The sequence below is a fragment of the Vidua macroura genome, chromosome 3, assembly GCF_024509145.1.
Source record: "Vidua macroura isolate BioBank_ID:100142 chromosome 3, ASM2450914v1, whole genome shotgun sequence".
NCBI classification, from domain to species: domain Eukaryota; kingdom Metazoa; phylum Chordata; class Aves; order Passeriformes; family Viduidae; genus Vidua; species Vidua macroura.
The window spans coordinates 49,175,712-49,200,863 of NC_071573.1; the positions used below are offsets into that span (position 1 = coordinate 49,175,712).

Below are 25,152 nucleotides of genomic sequence, written 5' to 3' on the forward strand. Positions count from 1 at the left end.
GATTTTTTGCAAAAACACGCTTCTATTAAAAACAAGTTCTCTATGTTTTAAGAGCTGTCAAGTACAGTGGGTAACCATTTTCATCTTACCGTGTGGAGTGATTGTCTGGAATGGTTTGGTAGGAGATTTTACATTCCATATGGTCAAGGTACCATCTGAGTGACTACAAATGAATTGTTTTCCTTCATGATGCCAAGCCACAGAGTGGATAGCCTATGCAAGAAAAAGCAGAACAACACAAGTCATGTATCTTATTATCATTTTATTCTTATACCTTCCTCAATTACATTAAACAGAAAACATCAATTAGAAAAATTACTAATTAAATAACACTTATCCCTATTATGTCCTTATTTACCCATGTCACCTTTTCCTTACATAACTAGCACTTTCAGACACTTTACCCATCAAAAATACTGTCTTCACAGTAGTGACCTGTTTGTGGGGAGCAAGGGGGGAACCCACCCTCTTCAGGATAGTATTGAAGTATTCTTCCATGAAGGCTAGCATGAAGAGAATAACTGCAAGCATTTATTTAAGCTTTGCTAACCAAAATCTTTCATAATTGGGAAAAACGTATTGTCCAGACAAAAAACATGGGATGAGATTATTAAGTTCAAGTATTACATATAGTTTTGAGATGTTTGTGTGGATGTGCACAAGAGGTCAAAATGTGCACATTGGGTCAAAACTTCCATAAAATAAGAATTGAAGTAACAAGACTTTTTTGAAATTACGATGATGAAAGCAAAGTATTAGCTTGGATGCTCTAATATTGCAATGGCAGCTTCAAGGTGCAGGAAAGCACAGGAATCAACTAATTCCATAAAAAACCATCTCTAGACTCCTAAAATTAGGAGTGGAACGATTACACAATGCCACAAAAAAGCTACAGAAAATAGCTAAATAAATAAAATCTAGTTGCTGCCTTCAGGCAAGAGGAAAATAAACAATGATGCAAAGAATATAAATAAGGCAAAAATATTAACTAGCAATAAAAGATTGGTGCCATTTCTGCTTCCAGCATCTCTATTAGTACATGGAGATATTATGAAAGCATTAGATGATATTCAAGGGAATTTTAGTTATATAGCATGAAAGCATCAGTAAATAATGAAACCTGAAAGTATTTCTCTACCACCCAGAAGGTGCAAAAGGTACTATTAACAGCAAGAAACACAGAACTTTGGTATTACTGAAAAGGTAGGTTTTATGATGAAGACATTATTCTAAGTAAAATACATAAGCAGGTGCTGAATAAGTAAAAACTGATGGACTCTACAATACCCTCAGTGGATAGCTTCAGTGGTGAATCTGCCTGTAAAAAGGGCTTACACTCACTCCAGCTCTGCAGGGACCTTGGGATTTCCTCTGTGAGGAAACCTGGGTGTGTGAGCAGTAGCAAACTGTAACCAGCAATGACAGCTTAAGCAGTGATTACTGGGTGAAGAGCACATTTCAAGACAGATCCAAGTGAGCTTTGCTCAAACTGGTTATACACAGATGAGGTCTTCATATTTCATGAAGTTATACAGAGAGACACAGTTTACAGCAAACTGAATGGGAGAATCCAGAGTTTAAATGACAGAGGAAAATGGCTATGTTACATAAGTCTAAAGTCTCCAGTAAAAATTTCCCCAATATAGATTAATATAACATCTAGATATATGTAAACTACAGATTAAGTTTAGCATTTCTTTGTGAAATTTAATATTGTTCCCTATGTATTGTGGAATCACTATAGATTTTGTTAAGACAGATTCTGTGTACCGGTATCACATCTACACATGTAGCTCAGAAACAAACCTACATGCCTTACATGATGTCCCCTACTATCAAAGTTAAATACTCTTGCTCATTCTGCCTGTCAAATTTTTATATAGCAAAAGCTGGTATTATAAAAGAAATCTTGCATAAATATTGGATTTTTATTTACCAACATTATACCAAATAAAGCAAGGGATCAACAATTTTGAGACTTAGTAAAGAGAAGGTCGCATTTAAAAAACCTCATCACTGACAAAATAAATGTCTACAGCAGGCTTAGCAATACAATATAATCAGTACATTTTACATAGTCTCCCATATGAAGTCTAACCCTGACAACAGTAGGCAGCCCATAATGTAAATGAAACAGTTTGATCCACATTTATGTAGAAATAGGTCTTAAGAACTAGTAAGAAAGCAAGCTTCATAAAAGGAAGGAAGAATAAATCTAAGAAATGAGCACTTCTTCCTTTACTTGAAAAAGAATGTCAAGGGAAGGGAAATGCAACAACTTGTAACTGTTGAAACAGCATTAATGCTTAAGAAGATAAAAAGATCTGAGCACAAAGGAGAAGGATGACTGCTCTCACTTTCTGCAAGGAACAAGGAGGTAAAAAAAAAAAAAACTCTGAAAAGAACAATGAGCCTTTTGGCTTTATGGCTATTTACTGCCTAGTTTTAGTCTCTTTAGTTTTAGAGTCACTTGTTATATCTAGTAATGCAGCTAAATATTTTTCAAAATGTAACTGAAATATATTTTTTATGCTTTTTAAAATAATCCAACTAACAACTCTTTGGGCAGGGTATGATAAACTTTTATATAGAGCAATATCCTTTGCTATCACACAATTCATAAATTCTTGTAAGCCTAAAAAATAAAAAAACAACTCCATAAGTAGCTCCGGCACTATCTCAAGGTACACAACAAGCTAGCCTAGTGTCAAGACAGTTATAATGAAAAGACTACAATAGCCTTAAGTAGTACTAGTTAGCTGATAGCACTAGTTGTTGACTACCAAGAGTCTCAATCACCAAAACAAAACTGATATCTGAAAAATCATCTCTATACACAAGAACAAAAAGGTTTTGACATTTTTTCCAGAGTTAATATTAGTGCTGGAATTTGGAGGAATGCATAAAATAGAAAAATGAAGCAGAATTCACTGAGTCTGCAAAACTACAGAGATCTTCTAAGACACTAAAGAGCCACTAGGAGTAATATATTTTTATTCTAATATTTTACACAAAACTTACTGATGCAGAATAAAAGTCTCTGTTTTAATCTTAATTCTCATCATGATTAAAACTACCTGTTTTCTTTTTGGTACCATAATGCAGCAGTATGCTTATATCAGCTGGTGCAGATCTAACTGTGTCTCAAATCTTTTTTTGGTCATATGGGACCAGAAAGTAACCCCTTATAACAAGATCATACCCAAGTATCACAGAGGATTGTTGTTATATTAAGGCATTCGTATCCATAATTGGAGTTGTCTGCACAGGTAAACTGAGTCCCGACCTTACTTTTGTTCTGAGTCCCTCCATTTACAAACATGACCCACATACAGGGAATCTTTACTCAAACAGAAAGAACTCTAATAAAAAAGCAACCAACTTTGTCTAGATAAAACTTTATATTTAATTAATTACCACTGAAGGTTACTTATTAGACATATTCCTACTATCCCCTTCACTTTAATTCAAATTTAAGTTACCTGTTCTGGACTCTAAGGAAGTTTGCTTCAAAACTTCTGAGACAGTTATGTATTTTCTGGGGGAGTGGGGAATTGAATCTTACTGTTTTGACTAACAACACAATTAATCTTGCTGTCCTACATATGCATAAACTTTATTAGAAATTGTAAAAACTATCCCTCAGTTTTATGTAGAGACAGGCTGTACACAAACACAAAATCAATTCACCCTCTGTTCCAGAAAGATGATCCCATGTGGAAAAATTACTGCTATGCTGCCTGCAAAGAAGGTGAGTATACCTGATTTTAAGACAAAAACACTTCTGCAGCAACTGCAGCAGTTAACTGAGGGAGACTTTGCAATCACAAACAAACCAAAAAAGTCTGAGGAGCAAAATTAAAAGCATTTATATGCAAGACTCCTACAGAAATATCTTAAGTAGATCACTAGCTTTTCAAGAGATTATTGCATGCTTAAAAACATTTTCTGAAATTTATTTTTACTTCTGCAATAGCTTGTAAATATCCCTAGAAATAGCTATTATTCTTGGTACTTTTAAGAGGTACGAAAATGAATAATTTAAATGCAGACTTGCAATTTAAGAAACAAGTTCATCAATAAAGACTGAACCTTTTATGGTATTTTTCCATCAGGGGAATTTAGCTGTTTTAATTCATTAAATACTGATACAAATAATCCCATTCTTTTAAATTCATACAGGCTTATTTTAGCCCTACAGCTGATGATTTTGGAACATTTTGAGATCACTTCTCATCTGTCATGGTTTAACCCCAGCCAGTAGCCAGGCACCACACAGCTGCTCCTTCACCAGTAAGATGCGAGGCAGAATCAGAAAAAATGGTACAACTCATGGGTTGAGGTAAGAACAGTATAATAACTGCAATAAAAAAAAGTACTCAGCACAACTAAAACATTAGCATGTTATCAAAGTTGTTCATAGTGAATCTAAACACACAGCTCTTTGTCAGGTACTAGAAAGAAGATTAAACCTATTCCAGCCAAAACCAGAACAGTGCATGGAGGATTTCAATGATATAAACACAAAAGTTATTAATTTAAGCAGTTTACCTTGTTTTCAAGAGAAAATTTTTAATCCAGTTTTCTAACACTGAATTTAGACTACTGAAAATATGGAATGCACTAGAGACATTGATAAGTCTTTTCATTATTCTTTGGATTTCTCAATGATCCTTTACTCTCTTGTGACATTAATTGAGCTTGAAATACACTGTCTTTGCATGACTGGCAAAGTCCATGATTAGTTATTCTGCAAACCAGACTGGTTATTTACCATATCTTATCCAGATTTCACAGCCTTATTATGACAGTCCTTTAATTTCCATGGATATGGGCAGCATTTTTGCTTAAACATGAATGGATGATGATACTGACTCCTTTTCTACCAGTTCACCAAAATATACAAAGAAAGTATTTTAAAGCTTGGGAGTACCTATGCTAACTTTCTTGTCAACAACCTAAGGAAGGGAAAAAAATGCTGTGAAAAGAAGAAAATAAACAAAAAAATGTAGCTACCGAAACTTAAGTGACAATACAACATGAAGACTGTTTCAATGAAATGAAATACATTGCCACACTTTGGTTTCTGGCAAGTCGCATATCAGGGTTGTTTCTCTTTCCCCTGTCCTCTTAATTCCACAAGCTACTTTGACATGGTTTTAATGCTCTAAAATAATCTGTTACACTCAACCATGTACCAGAACACTGAGTCTAAAAATAGTAATCTATAATGCATTCTAGTTAATGCTGTCAAAGCTTACTTGACATCAGAACAAACAAAATATTACTTGAAGAAGGGACTTGATTATAAAACCAGCTTTAGTTTTCAGAAGTTACAGTTGAGGGAATAGGTTTTTTTTTTTTTTTTTAGGAAAAAGCAATACTTGAGAAATTTGTTTCATTTCTTTCATGAACATACAGGTTGGGAAATGACTGCAATATAAACTGTATTTCACATAACAAATGCACAGCTTACTTTCCTTAAATTCCCAATGTCTGCATATAAAAGGCTTAAGAGTGGTGCAAAAGGAAATTAGTTTTACTGTTTCATTGAGCCTGCCCAAGACAAAAGGGATGTTTTGAGTACAGGGTTTCAAAAACATTTTCTAAGCAAAAGTTGATTCAGAGTTGCAGTTCCACTATGTACAAATAATTTCATCCAAAGTCTCTGAAAAAGAATGTTACATTTGTGCATTATTCTAACTAATTCTAAATATTCAAAATATTACTGTTATAGTAAAAAATGTACACTACTTTAAATTAAGGATTTAATTCATAATATGGAAAGGTCAAGTATAAATTATAGCTGAGTTCTCTGAATTTTTGTGTAAGTAGAATGTTCTGGAGGGAAGACTATGCCAGCAATCAGCACTAACACTAATCATGACCTAGAGCTGCATCTCCTAGCCATGGTTAATGTTAACTACCTGCTCCTGTCCTTGGGGTGAGTGTCCTTGTGTTGCAGCTATTAGCCCAGGGTGCTGGGAAGGCACACGTGTTCAGACAGGAATAAAGTGTGCACAGTGTTCCACTAACCCGGCTTTCAGGCAACAACTCAGACTGCCCTACCACAATATAGGAATTTTCTTCAAGAAAGCCTCCTAAAGGTCAGGCCATTTGAAATGAAATCAAGCAGGAAGCTACAAACCCATATAATTGGATTCAACATCTTCCCTCAGGAAATAACAGATATCTTTCCACAGACCTCTGGACACACAGGGATTTTGACCCTCATTATGATGTTCCTCTGCTAAGGAAGAAAGGATGACATTTGGATCCCTGAACACATCCGAAGTTTTGAGTTAAGAAAGTTGCATCAAATGATGGTGAAAGACTACACAGACCTTCAAGTTACACGCTTTAATAATAACATCAACTACAAAGTGATGAGAGAGGAGGAAACCTAACCAACAGCAAAGTTCCTACCAAACATTTTTTATGGTATCAATGTCCTGGCCACCCTGCTCATGATGCCTGAGGAAGCCTAGCCACCCACTAAGATGGCAAGTGTGACAAGATTGGACTAAGTAGCTCTCCTCTTACTGGTTGTCAGCTCCACACTCAGAAGAGCTCTCATCAAGAACAAGTGCAGAACCAAGCGTATAAATCCCGAGGCTTAAAATCCTGCTCCTGCTACCAGGCAGAATGTCACATGCATTACCCTTGGTGAGAGAAGAAATGAAGCATGTTGTGACATTAGATGCTCCCTGTCCCTTGAGGGTAGGTTGGCACACATGTTCATGACAGAACACAGCCCTTACAGTCAGTGCATGAAAGAAGTTCTCTAACAACACCATGAAACCAGGAAATCAACAAGAAACTAGCTAGAAAGATTTTCTGCACAGAAATGTCCAAATTAGCACAGTTTATTAGCAGCAAACAAAATGGCAAAGAACTTTCTTTGCTCTGCGTTGCAGTAACCAGAGACAGAGGAGATCTCTTGAGACAAGGCACTGCTCCACTCTTCCACTCTGAGTCTTCTGTGCAAGCACTCTCGTGAGCAAGGAAACCACTACATTACTAGACCGCCATTTTTTTTCTCTTCCCTTCCTAACTAAGTTATGATAAACACATTTCTTTACCAAGGGTCTGACCTGAGATATTTCATTACCTCTTCTGCAACCAAAAAAACTCATACTAAACACCTAGATGCATTCACTTCTCAATCCTAAAGAAAATCAAAAGATGCAACACCTGAACTATTCACTGATCTCTGCAGCCTCTCAAGTCAGAATTGGTTCCAAAAAGTACTGAGACAGATATTAAGTCAATTTTTAAATAGATGAACCACAAAATAATAATAATAAAAAAAAAAACAACATAATAAGCAGCATGGTGTCTACCTTCAGTAATTTTCTAGAGACTGCAACAAAATTTTAAAAAAGAACAGAAGTAATTGACATATAGATGAGTATAATACATCAGATAGAAGTTGTCAACATGCTTTTTGTGAGAGGTAATTATAGTCAAACAAACCTCCAAGAATGGTAACAGGCATGAGGTTCATGGAAACACCACTTAAGCTGTCTACAACATTTTCAAAGTCTTTGAACAACGTTATCTCAAAGGAAGCTAAAACTAAACAGATTAGATAGCTTTGAACAAAAAAATAACTGGTTAAGGAAGTAAAGTAATCTGAAATAAAGACAGGCTGGCACTAATTGATTAGTTCATGGATGAAGCTAAATGGTAGATACCCTCAGGGATCTCATCTGCTCAGTTTATTCATAAACAACTTAGAAAATTAGAACAGTATTAAGATGGTAAAGTCTGCTGACAGTACCAAACCACACTCAAAGCAGAAATCAGGATTTCAGTGAAAAACTGCAGAAAGACTTTAATTTTTACTGTCCAACTATGTCAATGACAAACAATGCTTAAATGTCAGGACTTCAACCTGACAAGTAACACCTGAAGAACAAGTCTGCTTTAATAGTTGGTTGTTTCAAGGAAGCATCTACTTTATACTTGCAGCATCAAAAGGCTAATCCAATATCAAGATGAAGAGAAAGAGAAAGCAAGGCCAAAGACAATTATTCCACATGATAAATCCAGCATGCCCGCATCTTCATATATACTATGCTGCTGTATTTCTGTTTTACAAAACAAAGACAAAATAGAATGGTTAAAAAAGTTAGAGAACACAACAAGTAAGAGGTCTAGGAAGAAAAAGATGATAAAGACATGAGTAAATTCACAAAAAAAAAAAAAAAAAAAAAGATAAAGGTAATTAATTAGGTTCATGCAATGAAAATGGAAGGGAGAAAAATTGTTCTTTGCATAACACATTCTGTGGCTTATATGGACATTTCTGATGATTTAAGGGTTAGACTACTTCAGAGCCTCCTCCTCCAAGCAAGGATTGGTAGAATACACACAAGTACAAGTACTGAGCCAGAGCTGCCAGCAAAAAACCCCAACAAGCCTGCTCCCCTCCCCCAACAAAAACCCTAAAGCTGATACTGAACAATGACAAAGCCATTTTACAGTCAACAAAATGTAATCAAGACCAATTTTATATTATTTTAAATTAAATACACCTACTTGCATATTATGCTTAAATACATCTACTTGCATATTACGCTGACTCATTTTTGTTAATCTCAGTTGTTCAAAAAGTCTATTCTCTCAAGAATCAAGTTTTAAAGAAATGAACGTCACCTAATTGTTGCATCCCGGAGTTTGGGTTTAGATTAGAGTTTTTAATTTATGTTAAAATAAGTCAAGTTCTGTAATCCCACGGACCCCCCGTGTTGTTCCCCCCCGCGGTTTCTGGCCCCACGCTGCCTGCTGCCGGCTCTTACCCCTGTGCCACTCCTGTAACCACCCTGCCGTCCAGCCCCGGGAAACCCCGTGCTGGCCACCCCAAGCCACACGATCCCACTCAGCCCGCGGCTCGGTGCCCGCCCCTGCGGGGTTCTCTGGTTGGTCGCTGTTGCTGGCGTCATCGCCCGGGCAGCCGCCCCTATTGGGCGGCAGGCCGTGGATCCTCTCGCCCTGCCCCTCCATAAAGCCCTATCCCGCCGGCAGCCAGGTGCCATTTTCTCCCATGCGAGTGCCGGGAGCGGTCACGTCTTTCCATTGATCCGCGCCACGTGACCAATAAACCGTTCCTGCCAAGCACGGAGTAAATGGACAAATTCCTTACCTCTTTACCGGATCCCTAGCGCACGGTAACAGAGGCTGGCCAGCCCACGCGCCCGAGACACGGAGCCGTGTCCGGGAACCCGCGGCAGCAAACCCCGGCAGCACGTGGAAGCTACGCCACAGCCGGGCTCCCAAGAGCCGCGTGCAGCTGGGGAGAGCAAAAACCCACTCCACACCTAATGTCATTGTTTTTTTTAAACCTCATGCAGTTCTATTTCAAAGAGAATTGATCTTGATCTTATTCTACAGAGAAAAGGTGTAGTGAGACTATTTATTTAGTGGTTTCTCCCACAGTTCCCACAATATGTGAGAGATTCCAAATTACAGAAATTGCTAAACCATCTTGTTTCAACTTAAGCCCTTAACAGAGGTGAAAGTCACATGATTAACAGAAAAAATACCTAAAAGCTTAGTGAAGAAATCCAATCCATGCCACCATTCATTACTTTATAAACTTAAACTCAGTGAAGTTATTTGGTCTGAAGTTTATTATCCAAGCCCTACTGCTCTCTTAGAGAAAATTTCCAGTACTTGCAATTTTGAAGAGACCTACTTATTGATCCACTGGTGACAGAAGCAGGAGATTAAAAAATAATAAAAGTCACTATTTGAGTACTGAATTATATCCTCAGAGTAAGTAATGCAGATGAAAAATGTTACCTCATCATGTGTATATCTGTAATCTGCCTTCTTTGACTTCAGGTCCCATAATACCACCGTCCCAGATTCAAAGCCAATCAGAAGCTGCATTAAGAAGATACATTAATTCTTTATAAGGAAAATCAAAATGATATCATTTGCAATGCCTGAGGTTCTCGTCCCAAAAGATATGCAGCATAATAGTACATATAGTAACTGCAAGTAGTTATACAAACAAAAATTAGAGGCAAAGGCTTTAATGTTAGAAAGGTTTACTTTGTAAACCTTTGTTAGAAGGGTACTTTCTACTTTGTTAGAAAGGCACTTATTGTCCTCAAGTTCCAGAAAACATAATGGACATTCATACAAAATTAGAAATAAATGAAAGCATCCTTCTGAAGTTTCCTTGGAAATCACTTTGAATTGTAGAAAGATCTATATTAACCCTTGCTATGTGTATTCCACCCTGAGTGAAAATAAGAGGTGCTGAAAAGAACTTCATTGTGCATTTTCCTCACTGGAATTCATTCTGCTTAAATTTGCTGGAAGAATACAATATTCCCCCTGAAGTTCTCAGTAAGAATTCATTGTCTATAAAGAAACTATGTATTATGAGGTTTCTCCAGAAGTTAATCACAATTGCGATAACTGGCTGAAGGAACCACAGAAATATTATTTGTTCATAGGAAGAAAGCTAGATAAACTAAACTAGACAGTTTCCCAAATAATCTTTTTGCAAGAAGCAAGTTTAAATCTTTACTGCAGGGAGTGAAGACTCAAATTGCTCATAAAAGTTGGTCTAACAAATCATTGAGTATCTAAGTGTTTTGGTCTCTTATCTTAATGGAAAAAAAAAATAAATAAACCATATCCAACATAAGAAAGTAGTAACAATCGAGTGCCAGACCTAGAGGTTTTGCCTGGACAGTCTTTTCAGCATGTTAAGATTTTCAAGGTGCACATTTGTCTCCAGTACAAAAATAACAGATCTCCTACAAGCTTACTAATAAAATATTTCATCTCTTTCAGTGCTATACAGCACTAAAATATAATAAATATTAGACACGTTTGATCTAGTAAAAGCGAATATTCAATTTTTCCCATTAACATTATGCATATTATTATTTTCAATTATCTTGCCTATCATATGCCATATATTATAATTTTTCTATTTTAACTCAAAACAGTAGAAAAACCACCATGATTAGAAAGCTAAAAGCATGAATAAATTTTAAAAGTGCATACATGGGTGACTTTTGCAACTACACAGGGGTTTTTTAGTAATGTTTTTCTTACGAGAAATAAGAAAAGCGTAAGGTCAAGATTTCAAAACACTGATTGACAGCCTGATGAATAAAACCAGTAATTTTTAAACTTTAACTGATAATAATTAGATGAGGGATGGAATACATCAAAAAATAAATTGATCACTTGTATTTCCTGAAATTACAACAGCTTCATTGCATTCATATGCTAGAGTCCATAAGTCTGGAATGTGATCCAAACCTAATTCTACAGAGAAACCCATTAGTTATGCACTTACTGCAGTGAGCTCCATACTAATGAAAAAACCCCTACTCATTAAATTCTCAGCTGGACTGAAACCTCAAGTGTTTAGGATACAAGCTGATAACTAGCTAAAGCTTTCAAACCATTGCTAAGACAATAGGATCATTCCCTCCCTCCAATTTAATCTACTACTGTTGAAAAACAGTAGATAAAAAATATTTCTCCAGCATATGTAGAACGCTAGTAAGCAAAATGGTATGTCACAGGACAAGGACTCCTGTCTTGCAAGGGCTTCAAGAACATGCACTGTGAAACTTCTTGTTAAGATGAACAGATGATTATGTTAATACTATCTCATAAGAATGAAAATACAAGACTAATACATAGATCTTTCTCACATATTTTGCTTTACTTTTCTGAAATAACTTGTTTTTCTGTAGGCCAGTTGCATCAGCAAACAACACCTAGTGATTATAATAAATGGCCCAATATGGTAGTATGAGTTAGATGTCAAATTCCACAAAACCCTGTCTCAGATTAGTTAATCTAAAGTCTAAGTACATGGTATTCTATATAAATATGCTATATAAATAAGCATTTTAAAGTTGTGAAATAACACACAAGAGTATGATAAAGTGTAATTAATTTGCATCATACTTTAAGCACTCTAGTTATGACTGATGGGTTTTTTGGTAACATCTTAATTTTTATCACCATAAGTATAAGTCTTTGCTTTTATTTCCAAAAATTTTGCTGCTAATCATTTTCATCTGTGTGTTTTCAAATGCTTCTGATAACAAGATGATTAATTCCAGTAATGTGTCCTACAGTCACGCCTGTACTTTGCTTTCTGTTACTTTCAGGGCTTAAAACCTTTGTTGTTCTCATATACTTAATCCTTCCTTAAATAGCAGTGCTATCTCTCCTTTAAAAAAGTCTTGCTGTGAAAATAACATATTGAAGAGTCTTTAAAATATCCTACCTTTCCTTCATCCATTGGATTGTCACTAATGTGGACAACAGGTCCTGGGTGAGATTTGGATGACCTAAAAAAGAAATATTTCCATTAAAAAAAAAAAATGTCCCCTACCCTAAATGGTATCTCAAAATGATTTGAAGTAATACAGATTCTGCAGATACAGACCCCAAGGAAGCAAGTTGTGACATTTCAAAATGAAGTTACTTTTACTTTTATCTTCAAGCCCATAAATAGTGTGTCTGTTTGTAGACCCTTAGTTTCTGTCTTAAGGAAAGACTAATTTACTGCCTATCAACAACAACAAAAAATACCATTTGCTTTAAACATTTTATCTTAACATCTGTTGTCACAGAATTGACACTGTAGGATAAAATGTTTACTTTTACACTGGAATAAGGGTTTTGACATTATCCATAAACTGCCCAAGATGGCCATTGTTACAATAATACAGAATCAACACTTTATGTGGACTTCTTGCTGTTGAAGAAGACGGACTAATAAAGAGCTGTATTTGCTTCAACACCCTTTGGCAAATGATGGACTTCATGCATTTTTGAAAGAAGATGTACTGGGAACAAAACATCAGCACAAGAAACAGCAGCATACAACTACATCTTTCCCCCACAAACCACTATACTTGTACATTCAATTTTAATACTGAAAACAGGAGATGCAGTGACAATAGCTATAAAATGTATTTTGGTCTTGGAACAGACTTATTTAAATCTGCATTTCAGAAAGTCACTTCCAACTCATAATACATCAGCCCTCTTAAAAAAATGCATTATCTTTACACTTTGGTCTTTAATCCTTAACTGCAGAAGTGACATGTCTGTCCAAGTACCAGCCACACCATATTTTAATGCATATTATTTTTTCTTCTATTTTATCCCCACACATAGTGATTTTTACATCTATTTCTATACTATTTTGTCTATTTCCATGTCTATCCCAGGAACTATGATAAAATACTGCTAAAAGGCAGAAACATATATTAACGTTAGCACTTGACATGCGTGAAAATAAAAATATCTACATAACTATGTACTTTGATAGTGTATGTAGTGCAGTAAGATGAATATGGAGGCCTCTCTAGATAACAATGATATTCCTGCAACTGATGTTAACATCTGGCACATTGGTGTTGTCACAAATGGACAAATGGACAAAATGGACAAAAATTGGTTAAACTCACAGTTCAATGGCTTTATTCCACATGATGACATAGCCTGAGAGAGTAAATGATTCCACATTGACAATGTGAATGTTTCCTCTTTCAGTGCCCACATATAGCCATTTGCTTTGGAAAGGCAGGTGACAAAATGTTATCCTGGAAGAGAAAGCCACCAAAAAGGAATTAAAGAAATGTCTTTTTGTTATCCTACATTGCAAGGTTTATGCTACCAAAAGGCAGAAATAAGGCAATAGGCAAACAGGAATATATAAGACAAGTTTGAGGTACTTTCAGACAAAGTAGAACCTTAGGCTGAATAAAAAAATAGAAAGCAAGGTATTCTAAAACTCATAAATCATTAAAAGAATTACAGTCACCTTTAAAAATTATTGAATGTATTTGATTGCTGTCATGTCAAACTTAAAATACAATACTCCTATAGTCTATAAATCTCCCTTTGGAATCTATCTACTTTCAAGTTTTAAAGAACAAAGGATTTTAGAAGTTTTCTTATACAGATAAGGCTGATTTCAAGTAAGGAGACAGACAAAAGATATAACTCAAGAAATGTAAGTTCACATGTAATCCAAATTAATGCCTCAAGAGCAAACCTTAGAATAATCCTAAACAATTATAAAAGTAATTTTAAAAGTAGTTTAAATTTCAGGCCGCAGCTTTACTTCAATCATGTTTTAATTTTCTGCCTTTTAGTTTTTTCTTCTGCTAGAAGGGTGTACCTGCACAAGATGTACCAGCAAAGGACTCCTCTTTGACTGTAGCACAAATATTAGCATTTGAAAACCTGATTATTTGTGCACCCTTGGGTCCTGATTACTGTTGACTATTTCTTCAAGATAAGGAAATAATGTCTGTACAAACTGACAGAATGCTAACTTGAAACTGGAGTCTAGAAACTTTCTGGAAACTCTTGGAAACCATTTTAATGGAAACCATTAAAATGGAAACCATTTTAATCTGACAGGGTCTGACATTGAAAGAAATTGCCAAATTACTTAGCTATCAAACTTGGGCTTTCAGAAATGCTTTAGTGATAAGGTAAAACAATTTTTCAACATGAATTTGTTCTGTCAGCTCTAATCCTTAGCTTCACAATTTTTTATGGTCTTGTTTTCTCCCAATTGGGTTGCTTATTGCCAAATCCATGCATCACTTCACAAGCCTGTTAAGTGTTTATGCAAAGAACAGCTTTAGATCCTTTGCATCAGATGCTGCATAGGCACAGCAACTTGAGCTGAAAGGAAAAGCTAACAGCAGCAAGAGAGAAATTTCTGTGGCTAAGAGATGTTAATTTTCAGGTTTCAAAAGTTAAAACTTCTGTAGCGATACTACCTGGATTCAGAAGTGTACCATCTTGGGGTTTTTTCACTTATTTCTTCCTACTTAGAAAATGGACTTTGCTCAAGCAAATACCTCTTCTATCTGGTTTCCAACTCAATTTCTTTTACTTGAATATTTATACCAAAAGGCTGCACTTTTTCATTGATGTTTGACAGAAACAAAATACTACATACATGATTTAAAATGCCCTTCCAACTCAACTTGCAGAGAGTGTAACACATTTAACAAAGCACACTAATCTGCAATCACAGGTTGAAAACTTGTGTTTCCCCAACATTCTTTAAAAAAAAAAAGCATTTTGATGGAAGCTAAATCACATACATTGATACACATTCTTCCTAGGCAGGCAGATAATGTATGCAATGATAAGCATAAACCTTCAGCACTCTGCAATACCACAGCAGCCTTTTGTGCCAGCACTCCACATGCCAGACACAGCTGGCAACCAGATCAGTTGGATCCAAAATCATGGCCTAGCAGCCAGAAAAAATAATCAGTAGCAGGGCTGTAGGCTTGTCTTGATTAGCAAGTTAATATTGTTAATCACAGTTGTCCAACACTTTGTTACAAAAACCAATCTATTTCACATCATTTAAAGTGGGCAAAAATAAAAGTTTGGCCTTCAGCTTTGACTGTTATAGCCCAAGGGTAACATTTAAAGAAGCTTCTCAATATTCTTGATTCTCTTCTTAAATATGCAGGGATATTCAATTTACTGTCACCTTTGTGCAACTGAGATTAATTTTGTCAAGAGTTAGCCAACAACGAACTGATTCCATACTAATAGTAAACAAAGAGAACAAATAGCTTCACAAAATATTTACAAACTCAAAGGCCAGAGGTTGAAAAGATTCTTTCAAAATTGAAAGAAAGGCACATAATAGAGTTCTTAACCTTATTCTTCAAAGCATTTTACCATTCTTTAACAAACAGACTTGTGTGATTTTTCTGTAAACTAAAAAAAAATATTCCTATTCCTGGATGTTTTATTTCACAGAAAAACTAGTTAAATCCAAAAGGAATGGCATGCTGATCCTGATTGAACCAACATTTCTCCCTGAATGTAGTAAATGTTACTCCATTTGCAAATAAAAAAAAATTTACTATTTTATTTTCTTAATAGAAAAACTGCATGTCTTCCAACTTTCAGAAACTCCGCTATAATTTGACTTAATGACTCATTTCAGATAAAAATTTACAGAATAATATTTCCAACATCAAAGTTCATGCACTGAGCTTCCCTCCTCACTAATTAAGGCTTCACCTTAAGCTACGTATACTTTAAACATCCTCAGAAGTGTTACAGCCCTCTTACAAACTAAAAATCAATGAAGCTAGGACCATCTGAATGGCCTGAGCAGCCTTGTTAACTCTGCTGAGAATTGGACTGATGATTGAAGGGATTCAAACTCCTTTTGCAGGATGGAAGCAAAAGGTTAGAGTCTTCTTGGTAGTGATGCAGTACCTGCTTATTTGACACTTGGCCACAGACAGCATTTTTTTGTTCTGAAAAACGCAGATTTTTCTTTCAGAAATCTATATTTTTGCCACAAGATTAGAATATGCTTCATCCATAATGTATTTTAAGATCAACAGAAGCAGAATTGGCCATATAATCCTCTAGCCATTTCTACAACTCGAGCAGTCTTCCCCCTCCCTCCCTGCCATTTGTGAATGGATATATACATAAAAGTGGAAAATGTAATCAATTGTTGAGAACACATCAAAAAGATGACAGACGAAAAAATTTTGTACTTGTCTTTCTTGCACACAAACCCCAACTGCCCAAAAACAATGTAGCAGTCAAAAACAGACTGCCATACTTTTCTCCTGTAGCAAGCCATTCTGCCCAGAAATACTAGTATCTATGATTTAAAATTGTCAAGTTTTGTACATCTAAAGCAACAGCCTGGGATTGTTGGTGGCAGCAGCCACAGAAAGCAGGCTTTTGCAGGCAGTTATTTCATGGCACAACAGATTCCTTATGTTGTCTCCAAGGCAATTTCAGCTCCCTCAGTAAGCATAGTACATTTTGTGAAACAGACCAATCTGTTGGTCCAGAAGACCAATAGACCAAAACAGACCAAAACAGACCAAAGTTTTAGCATAAACCAGTACAGGGCACAGCATGTCATTTCAAATATTTCACTTTCCCATATCTTCACAAAGAGAAAGATCCCTTAAAAAAAAAATAATTCTTTAAGGAGATTTATTTTTTCAACATGAAATCTACAGCAAGATTTTAGTAAAAACTAACATCACCACTAAAATTAAGCACTGTTATAAAACCCCAAAGCAGTCAGGGTAGTTTTAAATTCTCCTGTAGATGTAGTTTACTGTAAGCACAAAATCTTCATCTTCACCACACACATATTTGCAAAGATGCTCCCTCTCCACCCTTCAAAAAAAAAAAAAAATACAAACCCAAGATTCTTCTTTCTTGCAAAATGAATTTGATAAAGTTGAACCAATAGTTCAAGAAAACAAAATTATATACAGAAAAGCAAATGACACACCCAGAGGGAAAAACAATGATAAAATATTTACTGTTCTTATACTAATTTAAATTAATTTAGGATATTGTTTATCCTAAAGTCTTAGAAATGACAGGAGATTATTCAGTAAGTTTTTTGTTAACCTGCTGAAAGCATTCTCTTTCTTAACTGCAGACCATGTATATTTTCTGATAATCTGTCAAAGATATTAAAAAAAATCTTAATTGCTGCTGTTTTACAACATATATCAAAATAATTAATTCAGCAAGTGATAATACTCCCTACAGGAATCTAATTACAGAAATATTAAAGAACACAACCTATTAAATTAATACTTTATTCAAATAATTAGTTTTTTAAGAGGAAATATTAAGGAAAAATGGCAGGCTGTGTTAACTTGACTGTATTATTATGACAGCAGAAATCCTTCCAAATTAATCCTTACCTTTGCCTAGTCTACTCCACTATGAAGCATTATACATTCTTCAGAATTTTTCGCTGCTTTAATGAAGCACAGTGACAAATACTTTGAAATATGACAAACACTGATAACAGGTTTTATTGTTAAGTCACTAAAATATTTCTAGTGCCTCAGGCTATCATTATAGGTCTGCAGTAACTGTAAGTACACAGCTGCTCAGATCATTATCATATAGGCAAAATAAAAGCAAAATATTAAGCTATCAAAGCTGTATTCTGCACACCTTTATCCTCAAACTTTCATGTATGAGATAGCACCACGTAAAATTCAGAAGCTGAGAAGTTTAATTCTGATGTTAGTGTAGACTCCAAATCCACAGACTCTTGTCGAAGTCCTCCATGGGCTTTAAAAGTCAAAAGCCAGTGTCAAAATGGCATTCTGATGGAAGCAAGCAGTAGCTTTGATACTGACTGCTGCAAAAGGGTCTTTTTCCACATCTGATAACTTCAATAAGCTTAGAACATCTGCCTGTACAAAAAAGGCCTCAAAGACCAGAAGGCAGAAGTAGAGGAAGAAATCCTCTTCAATGTATCCCAAAAATGTTCCACCAAAAGAACATGTGGGTAAATGCAGTATATCATAGGAACTGAACCAGGTACTTAATTTCCAGTTCTATCCCTCAACAGTACTCCAAATGGTGCTTCCCCAAATCCATTGACTTGAATTGCTGCCTCTTCAGGCAGCTGAGAAGCACCTGAGTTCAGTATCTGAGTTGTGGTGGACACCAGGGGTGTCAAGGTAAAGCCAAGTGTCAGAGCAAGATACTCAACTATCTTGGGACGGCACAAAAAGTAACCAGACCATTGGAATGTCAGACACACCAAGAGTTCACTAATACATAGTGCAGGGTATTTCATCATCAGTAAGAAAGTTTCAGATTTTTTGAGTGTTTAGTGTAAATTCTTTCAATACTGAAAAATTCCCTTAGTTTTCAAATCAGTTGCCTCAAAAGACATGTAGGGAATCACAAACTCAAACTGCAGAAAAAACATGGCTATATCAGAGATGTAGCCCTACCACACAAGGCAGAAAAATTATTCCTATCACTGATGGAGAAGCCGGTCATTTAAGCAGAACTTAAAGACTACAGGTCACATTCTGCTCAAGAATGTGGCAGATGGCCATTATATGCCTCATATCACTGTGAAAGTCAGTGTAAAAAGTATAGCTAACAGGGCAACTGAGGCAATTTAAAAACCGTTTCTCCTAAATTTTAAATTTCTGAGTGACAGGACTTGGCATTTCGGTTCTGCCTCAGTGCTAAAGGCAGAAGAAGGCAGCTGTTGCAACTGCAGTTCCATGAGCCACACTGAGACGTGGAACTCTGCATGCATGCATGGCCTCAAGGAAACATTTTTCAAAGCAATTTGATCCTTGTGAAAGAAACATTCACATATATAACAAATCCAGACAGCCAATATGTTAATTTTCTTCTGCTAGTTTCTTGAAACAAGATCAAATTCCTTCTGAAATTGCATGCCCTAGTGAATCACCACTGAGTTAAAATTTTAAGCTCACTAGGTAAAAGGCTTTACATGACACAATCAAGGCAAGGAGACCTGGTGATCATTGCCTCTCACTCTGAAGAAAGTCAGGTGGTGTCTATCACCACCTGCTCTCACAGGCAAGACAACCTGTACGTCCTTCTGTTATCCACAAAGTGGCAGAATTGGCCAGTTTATAAATTCAAGGTGAAAGAAAACTCCCAAGTCTGCTAAGGCACAGACTGAGTAGAAAGTTACAGTATCTAACAAGGTAACATATGTGCCAACAGAAGTTTAAAATCTTTTTATTAATAAGTAAATAGAAGCGGGATTTTCCACTCTCCATAGACAGTGTTCCAAACACAATGCTAAAGCTGCTGTTTACAACAGGATAAAAAGCCAAAGGTATTTTAAGTATAATTTTGTAACTCTGAATTATGCAGTTTCATGTTGAGGAAAACTATTTAAATCCCACAGCACAGAAGCTGACATATTAAAAATTAAACTGCTATCAAGGCATTCAGAGATCAATATGCAGAGCACTCGTACAAAACACTCAGTTCTATTTTTATGCCATTCTTGCTTTGTGACTTACCATAAAGACAAACTTTCTTTTGGCATTAGAAGAGGGAATGTCAACTCAGGAAGGATGTAAGTCTTGGCTAACAAAACAAATTTTTCACACTTGTATACAAAGCTGGTTTGCTTTGGCTGGCAAAGGGGCCTCAAATTTGTCATCCCATGCTACTACTTCTTTTTTCAATCAAGTTAGTCTGTCACTCCACCCTCTCAAACAGGATCTGTCAAAGTCCCTGGCTTGGCCCTGACATGTTTGACTTTTCATACCTTAGATCAGCATCACGTTTAACAGTTTCTGCATTGCAGGAAACTAAAGCCAGATTAGTTATATATGTATCTCACGACATGCTTTCAATATTTACTCTAATAAGATGTTTTAACTACACTTATTTCAGAGCTAGCCTAGTGAAACATTCATATTTACTACTGAGTTAAAGCAAGTTTGACATTAATCTTGCATTACTTGTTAACACACAACTATCTTGTGTTTCAGATACTTATACACAGATATATAGATGGCAAAGGAAATAGTGATCAACTTAAGTCATCTTAGAGAAGTGTAAAACCTGAGACATTAAGTTCACACACTGAATTATGCATTCTGAAAAGAGGTAGTATTTAGACACTTTTGCATAACAAGTCAACAAACAACTGTTCCACATCATTATGCATTTTTGTCCTGGCCCCTACACACCACTTCCCACAGACAAAGAACAGTGGCCAAGCATGACATTGGTCTACCATCAATGACATCTGTCAGTAACTTCAGCTAGCTGATTTTTTAGACATCTAAAACCTCACCAATTTCTGCTTCAGAAGACTTGCTTCAAATTACTAACCATCACTGCTACAAAAGGCAGTCAGGAGCTATGAATCCATTAATGCTCAGTTTGTTATCTACAAATTCTTTACTAATTTAAATGATTCAAGAGAAAGCAGCATCTTTCAGGACTCTTGGCCACTGCTTTTAAAGAAATATTTTGCTCAAATCTAAGATTGATGTAAGTTAGCCAAAGACATTTTCAACATATCAGAACAAAGCCTGTAATGGCATAGAATCATATTAAAAACAATCAGCTCTTTCTCACCACTCCCTGTTCTTAAAAGTAATGAGTAGAAAAGCAAGAATTCACATCATTTTCCTGTCATATACTAGAGACTGCATTCTGAAACAATTTACAGATTTAAAATTCAAATTTTCAGATAAGTTTACAAAATATTTACTCACACAACAGAAGCATTTACAAACAACCTAGCTCTGGGCTTTGTATCTTAAGATGCTTAAAACACCTGAAAGTGAGGTAACAAAATTCAATTACCAACAGGATGAACAAATATGAAATCTAGAAATTGTGTTGTTAGACATCAGGCAGTAGTTCTTCCACATGACTAAAAGAAGGGAATTAGGCAGAGCTGTTAAAAGGCTGTGCCAGAAGACTACAGAATTAATTCCTGAAGTCATAGCCTTATCACTTGATTTTCGTAATTCATTTTTTTAAACACAGTTAAAGAATAGTTTTCAAAACTAAGAAAATCCTTTCATCTGGGTAACTGGTAACTGGGTAACTGCCACAGTTAGCTTTCTATGCTAAAGACAACTTTTTAGATCAAATCTAAACCTTACATATAAAATTGTTATTTAGAAAGAAAATCTGAAGTAAAATTTGCCTGTGACAGTTTAAAGTTCAATTCCTGTTAAATAAGACACAAATACTGCTTTTTTGCAATTTCAACACACTTCCAGAGAAACTCAATCAGTTAAATAATTTTAAACTTTCACCTCAACAGAGTCCTAGAGCCAATATTGATGCCACTACAATCATTGCTTTGGTCATATAATGAGTTCCAAGATATTTAATCTCCCTTCACAAACTGACCAAGTATCATTAGAGAAGACAGTTAAAAGGCTGTGTTGTATTGCACAAAACACTTCAAATAAGTTCTGTTTGAGAAGTTAGTTATCCTTATGTCTTAATCCCTAGGTTTATAACAGCTTCATGACTTGAGAACGTAGAAGCTGAGAGGAGCTGACTTTAGTCGTGGTATGGGTTTTGGTGCTGCATGCCTCTGCCACTCAGGACACCGATTTCTCTGATCTGAGAAATGCTCATTAAGCCCCAGCCTCGATGAACTGCACTTGGACTAAACTCCCCTTGAGCTTATCAGAAACACTGTCTGCTCCCAGGAACTAACAGGTGTCTACTCAAATTGACCAAGATGGAAAATTACTACAACTAAAGCCCATTCTCTTGCTACCTTATAAACAGTGGTTCAAAGTGAGACCCTTTTGAACTCCTGATTATAAGGGGCTAATGTGTATTAAAGCCCATTGTTTAACCAGCCTATAAACAGCAGTCCACAGTGAGATCCCTTTGAGCTCTTGATTCCCAGAACATAGGGGCTAATGTGTATGTCTCAAACACAGATAACTGGATGGCTGTGGAGCCAGCCAAGGACTGTTATTACTAACAGACAAGAACTGCTGGTAAATGCAAGGACTATTGGTATTAACACACCATGAGAAAGAAAAAGGTTTGGCTGGAGAAGGGGGGGGTCAAGTGAAGATAAAGAGGCACTTTTCCTTTAGAAAGAACACAACACAGTACACTGCAGGAATGAGTGGCAGGAAGTGGACATGGATTATAGAGTGGGATTAAAACCACCAAAGACCTCCAAAGCCCTCTGACACATTTCCAGAAAGGCCTGACAGAATGGACTGTGCATAACTAATTTACATCATGAACACTCTCCTCAACAAACTTAGTTGTTAATATACAGCATAAAATTGACCTAAGAAAACCCCATTTACTTAGGATTCATATAGCACACTGAAACTATTAGGTATAATGAATTACAAAGAACTGAGTGTTATAAAGGCCTCTATTTAGAATTCTTCAACAGTGAATTTTTTGCAGTTCAAGTTCAAATTAAAATATTCACCTGAAAATGAAATTACATATTTTATAAAGTTGTATTTTATAAATTAGTCAAAAGTAAACAGAATATTTGATAACACTTAACAGTCATCCAGCATGGCCTAAGTGGCTATGACAAGGTACAGATCTGGAAACCTTAAATGTTCTGGCTACTTTTATATATTATTATAATAGATATTTTAAAAATAAAATTGCTGGAAGAATAAGCCCTTGTGTCAAGCTATGCTTACACCACTCATGGCAGCTATGGTGCTCTCATTACCTACCTTGGCAAGACAGGATTAGTAACTAAGTCAGCCACTAAAGCAACATCAGTGATTGAGACTCCTTTCTACCCCCACTCAACTGTCTGTGATGGATTTTGCTACTGACATCATTATATTTACAGAAAAAGGATAGTTTAAAACTTTCACTTTGCTTAACCAAAGATATCCACATATCTAAAACTCTAAGCCAGCCTACAAGAGATTCACACACAATCAGAATCACCTCCTCAGGTCTCTGTTTTAAAGCATTAGTAAGAAACCCATGTTCAAGTGTGGTTTCAGGATACAAACCCTAATTTTACACTGCCACTTAAGTAGACAATGCAAGTAAGAGAAGAGTCACTGGAAAAAAGGAAGGGAGAAGTAGGAAATTCAGTTTGGACACACTATTGTATCTCTTACACTTGGACAATCCTCATTAAATTAGTGGTTATAAATTGCATTTCCCTCCATTTGACGTCTGTGCTGCATAAAGAAACACTGCCACTTCTTTGGGGCAGAAAATTTGCCTCTGTCAACAAAGCTTTCTGTTTCCTGTATAACAGATCAGAATCACAGAATTGTCTGGGCCTGAAGGGGTCATTAAAGATCACCTAGTCCAACTCACCTGCTGTGGGCAGGGACATCTTTCAGTAGATAGTTGAGCAAAGCCCCATCCAACCTGTTCTAGAACACTTCCAGGGATGAGGCACCCACTACTTTTCTGGGCAATCAGTTACAGTGCCTCACCACACTCACAGTGAAGGATTTCTTTCAATATCCAATCTAAATCTACCCTCTTTTACTTTAAAGTCATTACCCTTTGTCCTATTCCTACAGGCCCAGGTCAGATTTTATGCATAGTGATCATAGAAATAATTTCAAAAGGGACTTAGAATCACTTAATCCTCTATAAAAAGAAACCCCAGTAATCTGCATTTATGTTGTTCCTGATGAATTTGTTCATAACCTGCTCTTTAAAACTATAAGGTTAGCATTTCATCCACCCAACAATTTATTTAGCACTTTGCATGACACTACATTAGAAGGTATTACATAGGTATTTAACTTTTTATATTGCTATTTATTATTTAAAATGTATTACTTCCTGCCCTATTCAAAAGAAATACAAGTGACAGATTATTCTGTGTTTTTGCTAGCATCCTCTGAGCTCCCCAAACAGTCCATCTCTAATGCATACTCTTCAAAAGTAAACACAACATCCCACTGAGACTTTACATATAACGGAAAAGAAGGCATATCTCCTAAAAGGGAAGGAATACTTGCTTTTAAAACAAACAACATGTTCTTCAGAAATTTAGTCAACTGACTTTTAGAAATTTAATCTTAAATCTCTCTCTCTAGCTTGCTTACAATTCTATTACTTGAGTATAAAAATTCTTAGTCAAAGTACAAGTGGCTTTCAGCTACTCTGATACAAACAAGAGCTCTAACACTGCAGAATTCTGCTTTGCCATCAAGGGAGAAAAGATTCCAGGTAAAAAAATTGAACCAGATTTCCTGGTTGTCTCGTTGGTGTACACACTTTTTCTTGTTCCAAAATTCCTCAGAAGACATCCATTCAAATTATTCTGTCCCTCCACATTTTAAAGATATGAAAATTGATGTTCAGCAATGCAGCACATAAAGTGATAGAAAAGGCATCTCAGTTTAGGTCACTAGAGTGTTTTATTCACAACTACTTTGGGGCCCAACAGATTGAAACTCAAATCCAGTATAAACCCAGTTTCAAGTATAAACCAAGTTATGACTTTGTCTGCATCAGTAAGATCTGATCTTACAGTAGCATGCAGTGTGGCGCTAAAGGGCGCTGCAATAATAACCAATCCCTACCGTTCCCGGTTAAATTTGAGTGAATGAAGAATAGCCGGCCTCTTCTGGCGCAAGTTCCACAGGTGTAAGGTGTCATCAGCCAAGGCACTCACAAGAGCTCCCTAGAAGAACAAAAATGTTTTAGTCAACCTGTTTTCATAGCCCTAGGAACAGTGTAGCATCACAGTGGAAATACATTATATATTTATTACCAGGATTAAAAAAATGTATAAGCATGTGCATCAGCACCACAGCACAGATAAGTCCTACATAGTAGGAATGAGATAAGTGA

At 36.0% G+C, this 25,152-nt stretch overlaps 1 protein-coding gene across 6 annotated transcripts in view; it reads right to left on the reverse strand.

Annotated features, from left to right (window-relative positions):
• The window catches only part of STXBP5 (syntaxin binding protein 5), a 103,983-nt gene that overhangs the window by 49,603 nt on the left and 29,228 nt on the right, over positions 1 to 25,152 (reverse strand). For all 6 annotated transcript variants that reach the window (XM_053972652.1, XM_053972648.1, XM_053972651.1 and 3 more), the window contains exons 4-8: positions 24,882 to 24,982; positions 13,470 to 13,604; positions 12,278 to 12,341; positions 9,808 to 9,891; positions 90 to 213 (exon numbers count right to left, since the gene is read on the reverse strand). In XM_053972652.1, the coding sequence (XP_053828627.1) occupies positions 90 to 213; positions 9,808 to 9,891; positions 12,278 to 12,341; positions 13,470 to 13,604; positions 24,882 to 24,982 (508 nt within the window). The remainder of the gene's footprint in view (positions 1 to 89; positions 214 to 9,807; positions 9,892 to 12,277; positions 12,342 to 13,469; positions 13,605 to 24,881; positions 24,983 to 25,152) is intronic.